A 5,820-nucleotide genomic window follows, 5' to 3' on the forward strand; every position below is an offset into this window, starting at 1 on the left:
GGGCACGGGCATGGGGGAGCACAGGCTGGGGGCTGACGTGCTCCCCCTGCCCTCACCCAGGAGAACAAGGTGAAGTTCGCGCTGTACCTGGAGAAGGAGTACAAAGTGAAGATCAACCCTTCCTCCATGTTCGACGTGCACGTGAAGAGGATCCACGAGTACAAGCGGCAGCTGATGAACTGCCTGCACGTCATCACCATGTACAACCGTAAGCCACCGCACGCCCCGAGGGGACAGGCCGCCCTGGGGGGGCACGAGCATCTCTAGCCCTCGGGGTTGCAGCTAAAACAGAGGGTGACACCACGCTGCTGTCTTCTCCAGGCATCAGGAGGGATCCTGCGAAGCTGTTTGTGCCGAGGACAGTGATCATTGGGGGCAAGGTAAGTTGGGTCAGGGGTTTTAGGCATTTTGGAGGAAGTCCCTGAAAATGCCCTAGGGGATTTGGATGCAGATGTTCTCATGGGGTTGTGTCCCCGAAGCCCTCTGGGAAGCCCTGAGGCAGCACTTGCTGGCTTCAACCCGAGCGAGGTTCTGCTGCCTATGGTCATGCAAGCCCCCAAAAACTTGGTGGCAGAACCCATGAGTTGGATGAGGGATGGGAGCAGGGCTGAGCGGGTGCTTCCCTGGGCATGTGGGAGCTGGGTGCTCCTCGCCTGCCCCTGGCACCAGCCCTCCAGGCTCACCCGTGCCTTTTCTCCTAGGCTGCCCCAGGATATCACATGGCTAAAATGATCATCAAGCTCATTAACGCTGTGGCTCAGGTGGTGAACAACGACCCCGTTGTGGGGAGCAAGCTGAGGGTCATCTTCCTGGAGAACTACAGGGTCTCGCTGGCAGAGAAAGGTAGCCCACGTGGGGTACGCTGTGGGGCAATGTCTGCCCTGTGGCTGTTCACCAGCCCATGGCTCCATCACTGCGAGACAGCAGATCTAACGTCCTTCAGCAGGATACAAATCCAAAGCTGGTCACCGTGAGCCCCTTGTGTCCATGTGTTTTGTTGGCAGTGATCCCTGCTACCGACCTGTCGGAGCAGATCTCCACGGCAGGCACTGAGGCATCGGGTACGGGGAACATGAAGTTTATGCTGAACGGAGCTCTGACCATTGGCACCATGGATGGAGCCAACGTGGAAATGGCCGAGGAGGCTGGAGAGGAAAACCTGTTCATCTTCGGCATGAGGGTGGAGGACGTCACGGAGCTGGATAGGAAAGGGTGAGGGCTGGGGATGCTGCGGGGGTGCTACCACAGGCAGCCGAAGCAGCACCATCTCATATCAACCCTTCCCTGCCAGGTACAATGCCCAGGAGTACTATGACCAGCTCCCCGAGTTGAAGCAAGCCATTGACCAGATCAAGAGTGGCTTCTTCTCCCCGAAGGAGCCTGACCTCTTCAAAGATGTGGTCAACATGCTCTTCCACCACGACCGGTGAGGCCTGGGATGCCATCCATCCCCTGGGTTGGGTCTCTCCACCAAACTCCTGGTGCCTCTGCAGAGCAGCCCCCTGCACCAACCATCCACCCTCTGGCTGATAAGGTCCCATTTTCTGGCCCTAACGTTGTGCACGTGGACGAGCAGTTGATGCTCCGTGGGTACAAAAGGCTCTCCACGTGCAGCACTTCACGCTTGCTGCATTAAAGCCTGGGGTACATCATGGCCAAGATGCATTCGGGTGCACGGCCCTTGCCAGATGGTAGATGCTTTTAGGTATCTCAAGGGCTTTCCCGGCCAGAGCACTAAGCAGCCAAGGGCCGTGGGCGGTTGCACCGGGGAAATGTTCTCCCAGTGAGCTGATGCAGGCAGGGTGTCCCCTCCCGGGCCACCCATCCAGCCCGCGCCGCAGCGCCCGTGGGCTTGCAGGGCCCTGTACAAACAGGGCTTGGGGAGGCCAAATTCGCCTGAAGCACTCATGTTTGAAGAAGCCCCGGATCTGGCAGCCTGAGCCCCGTGCGCTGCGGCCACCGGCCACTGCCGCGCTCCCACCTGTGCGTTTCTGCCACCGCTAACCCCCCTTTCTTTGCTGCTGCAGGTTTAAACTTTTTGCAGACTATGAGGCTTATGTCAAATGCCAAGAGAAGGTCAGCGAGCTGTACCTGGTGAGTGCCAGCCCCGGGGGCGAGGTGGGGGAGCTGTGCTGGGGGCACAACATCCTATCCCGGAGAAGGGGTCTGGTGGGGCTGTGCACATAGATGGGTTCCCGGCGAGGAGGCACCTGGCTATGCTGCTGCAGGGGGTCCCTGGTTGAAAGCCAGTCTCGGGGCCAACATGGCACCCACGGGTGCAAGCCTCCGGCCGCACCATCCCACCACTCTCCTTGCAGAACTCCAAGGCATGGACCAAGATGGTCATCAAGAACATCGCGGCGGCTGGCAAGTTCTCCAGTGACCGCACCATCAAGGAGTACGCCCGGGACATCTGGCACGTGGAGCCCTCCGACCTGAAGATCCCGCCGCCCAACGAGCCCCGGGACGTGGCTGAGGACAAGACCCCCAATGGCACAGCGGCGTAGGGGCACAGAGCCGCCGGAGCCGGGGGACACGAGCGTGTGTGTTGTAAAATTGTCTCTGCTGTTTAGTCTCTATGCTGCTGCTGCTGGCTTTCCTACGGATGGAGAAGGGGGGGAGCATTTTTATAACGTAAGTGTCGTGCGGAAAGCAAAACCACGTAGCCCTGTTGCTTGCATAGGTGCTAAAAATAAAAGTGCCATTGGAGTCCAAGGGGCTGTTCGCTGAAGCCTAAAATTAGGGACTGGGCTCACTTGCACCAATGCTAACGCAGAAAGAGGGGGCAGAGGGGGAGCTGCTGGGGCTCACGGACAGGGGGGGAAGCCCAGCTGGCCACAGCTATCTGAGCCCTTGCAGGCGATGCTGAAGCAGGACTTGGGGTGCAGCTCTTGCCAGTCCTGAGGCATCAGTGCCAGGGGGGGTTAAGGGGTGTTTGCAGTCAGGCTGGGGTACCCCCACCACTGCCCCATATGATGCTCCTGGCCACCGCTCGCATGGTCCTGTCCCAGGAGCAGCACCCAGATCGCAGCAGTATCTCCACCCCCCAAGTAACCTTGCAGCATCCTCGAGGCAGTGGGCGAATTAGAAAGTTTCTCAGTAGTTTTTATTACGTACAGCAGTAAGTTCAGTGCAATGAGGGGTTCCTGGTGTGGCTTTGAGGGAGCGCTCGCGGTTGCTGCATGCAGCAGCTGGCATCACTTAATGTTCAAGAAGTCTCTGTAACAAGATGCAATAAATCTCACACTGTATCATTGACTGTCCTGTGCTGCTTGAGATCCCCGTTTCTGATCCCTGGCTGTGGGTCTGAGCTGAGCAAAGCTGCATCCCTGCACCCAGGGCAAAGAGGAGCCTGGGGGCTGTCCCCGGGGCCACCTCCCCATGACACCTGGGCCAAGGACAGGCTCAGGGCAGCGAGGAGTGACTGGAGCTCAAAAATTGATGACAGCAAGCACCGTAGGGAGGGGAAGGAGCAGGGGGAAGGCACCTGCACGGTTGCAGCAGGGGAGGATGCACCCATGGAAGAAGAGGCCAAGGCTCATTCTGTGGCCCCCCCTCCAGTTCTGCAGAGCAGCACTTACTTCACCAGTGTGGGCAGCTCTGGGTTGAACGAGATGTAGTCATGGCCCAGGCCCAGCTTTTCAGGAAAGGTAATGAACTTCACCTTGGTTTTGTCCTTGTAGGCGCTGCGTGCGGTTTCGAAGAGCTGCCATGGGGTGGGAGCACTGTTAGCGGCATGCACAGGGGACCCCAAACCCCTTTCCAGCACCCTGGGGCCAGCCACCCCCTCTCTCTCCCCTTCAGCCCCCTGAAAACGGGCTAAACCAGCACCCATCCCTGTCAAAGCCCGCGCGGAGGCGATGGTGGTTCCCACCTTGCGGCCCAGGTGCGGAGGCAGCACAGCATCATCTTCTGCATGCAGGATGAGGAGCGGGCAGGCCAGCACCTTCACGCTGCGGGCAGCAAGCACAGCATTGAGGAGTCACCCCCGGAGCCAACAGACCTGCAGGAGCCTCCCTGGGTGCTGCTAAAACCCCCACAGCAACCCTGACCCCCCGCCCAGGTGCTGCCTTTCAGAGCCATCCCAGCCCATTGGTGGCTAAGGGCAGCTGAATTGCCCCAGGGTGATGCCCACAGCACGGCAGCACCAAGCACCCTAACAACCTTAAACCCCCAACACACGGTGCTCGGGCTTCAAAAACACCCATAAACCAGGTGGCTTTTAGCAAAGGCGCCCACAAACACGGAGGGGGAAGGAGCCTGCCGCCACACAGTGTGTGCGCTGCAGTGTGGGTGGGACTCGAGCACCCAGTGCTCAAAAAAAGGATGTTGGCTTGTGGACTTTGCTCAATAGTAATATTGGTATCTGAAATTATGCAAATAAAAAGACACTTTTAAAGCATGAGTAAGCTGGGCAAACACAAATAAGAGCGCAGGGATTGCGTGGTGTGACATGTCCAACCCGCCCCTCCTCGGCCCGCCCCACAGGGACAGCTGCGCCCCGTCCCTCCGGGCACTCACTTCTCGTCGCTGTGGAAGAACATGTTGCCCAGAGCTAGCGAGTCCAGGATGAGGTACTCGAAACCCGGGAACTGGCGGTAGATCTGCCAGGGAGAGAGTTGGGGGGTTGCTAAGTCGTGGCTTTGATTGCTGCACCCTTCCCCTGCCGGGGGAGAACCCCGGGCAGCTGGGGCTGGCAGCACTGGGGGACCCCAGGGGCAAAGCCCCCCACCTATTGCTGCTGGGGGATGTCACAGGCAGAGCCCCCCCACCCGTCACCACTGGGGGACCCTGGGGGCAGAGCCCCCCCACCCATCGCTGCTGGGGGATGCCACGGGCAGAGCCCCTGGGCTCACCTTGGTGATGGGGATGTGGGCGGCCGCCTCACGGATGTTGGTGTAGGGCGACTCCAGGACGACAGCATCAACCTGGACCCCTGAGGGCAGAGCGGGGCGAGAGCAGGCATGGCTGCGGGGGGGGGGGCTGTCCCCCCCCGGGCTGCTGCCACGCTCCTGTCCCAAGGAGCAGCCATGAGGCCAAGATGCCCCCCCCATCCCACTAAGGAGGATGGGGATGGCCACTTGTCCCCGCCGAGGGGGCCAAGCCAGATGCTCGAGCAGAGAGCAGCGGGGCTCCCCAGCTCCTCTGCGGCCCCCAAAATCTGTCCAGGGACATGCAGAGCCCCGGGGGGACACTGCACAGGGCCAACCCAGCCACGCTGGCCCTTACCTCGGTCCTCCTGCAGTTTCCTTGCCACGTTCGTGGCAATCCTGCAAGAAGAGAGGTGGAGGTGGGGGGGGGCAGCCGTGACACCCCGGTGGGATGCACAGCACCCTCAGACTCCCCCCTTGCACATGAGGATTTGCTTTGCAGGTGCCTCCACCGAGGAGCTGCTCCAACCCCTTGGTCCGTCCCCGGGTGGCACCGGTCTGGCAGCAGCGTCACAGCCCGGGGACCAGCTGTGGGCTCCTGCATCAGCCGGCACCCACGGGGCATCCCCCGCCCCATCACCCGGCCCTGCACCTACCCCGTCCCCAAAGAGTGTCCCCAGAAGAGGATGCTGCTGTTCCCACTCCGTGCTTTGGCCCAGTCGTAGAGTGCCAGGACGTCCGTGGGGAAGCCGCTCTCCGTGGGGTGCCCGCTGGAGTCCCCGTAGCCTGCGGGGGACACGGCTGGGCGTCATGACCTGGGGTGGGACACTGGCCCTGGGGGGGTCACTCAGCGAGAGGCAGGGGGGGGTGACTTTACCTCTGTAGTCGAGAGCCAGGATGTGGAAGTCAGCAGCTCCCATTGCCTGTCAGAGGAGCGGCACCGTGTCAT

At 60.8% G+C, this 5,820-nt stretch overlaps 2 protein-coding genes across 2 annotated transcripts in view; one reads left to right on the forward strand and one right to left on the reverse strand.

Moving 5' to 3' along the window:
• PYGL (glycogen phosphorylase L) overlaps positions 1-3,248 on the forward strand; it is a 21,847-nt gene extending 18,599 nt beyond the window's left edge. The window contains exons 16-22 of the mRNA XM_019474782.1: positions 46-208; positions 322-380; positions 702-843; positions 1,005-1,212; positions 1,292-1,426; positions 2,028-2,094; positions 2,319-3,248. Of these exons, the coding sequence (XP_019330327.1) occupies positions 46-208; positions 322-380; positions 702-843; positions 1,005-1,212; positions 1,292-1,426; positions 2,028-2,094; positions 2,319-2,507 (963 nt within the window). The 3' untranslated portion in view covers positions 2,508-3,248. The remainder of the gene's footprint in view (positions 1-45; positions 209-321; positions 381-701; positions 844-1,004; positions 1,213-1,291; positions 1,427-2,027; positions 2,095-2,318) is intronic.
• ABHD12B (abhydrolase domain containing 12B) overlaps positions 3,082-5,820 on the reverse strand; it is a 7,272-nt gene continuing 4,533 nt past the window's right edge. Inside the window, exons 7-14 of the mRNA XM_009289899.1 lie at positions 5,749-5,794; positions 5,528-5,657; positions 5,230-5,270; positions 4,857-4,936; positions 4,522-4,604; positions 3,875-3,953; positions 3,582-3,706; positions 3,082-3,219 (exon numbers count right to left, since the gene is read on the reverse strand). Of these exons, the coding sequence (XP_009288174.1) occupies positions 3,198-3,219; positions 3,582-3,706; positions 3,875-3,953; positions 4,522-4,604; positions 4,857-4,936; positions 5,230-5,270; positions 5,528-5,657; positions 5,749-5,794 (606 nt within the window). The 3' untranslated portion in view covers positions 3,082-3,197. The remainder of the gene's footprint in view (positions 3,220-3,581; positions 3,707-3,874; positions 3,954-4,521; positions 4,605-4,856; positions 4,937-5,229; positions 5,271-5,527; positions 5,658-5,748; positions 5,795-5,820) is intronic.

The sequence above is a fragment of the Aptenodytes forsteri genome, unplaced genomic scaffold (genome assembly GCF_000699145.1).
Source record: "Aptenodytes forsteri isolate BGI_AS27 unplaced genomic scaffold, ASM69914v1 Scaffold76, whole genome shotgun sequence".
NCBI lineage: Eukaryota > Metazoa > Chordata > Aves > Sphenisciformes > Spheniscidae > Aptenodytes > Aptenodytes forsteri.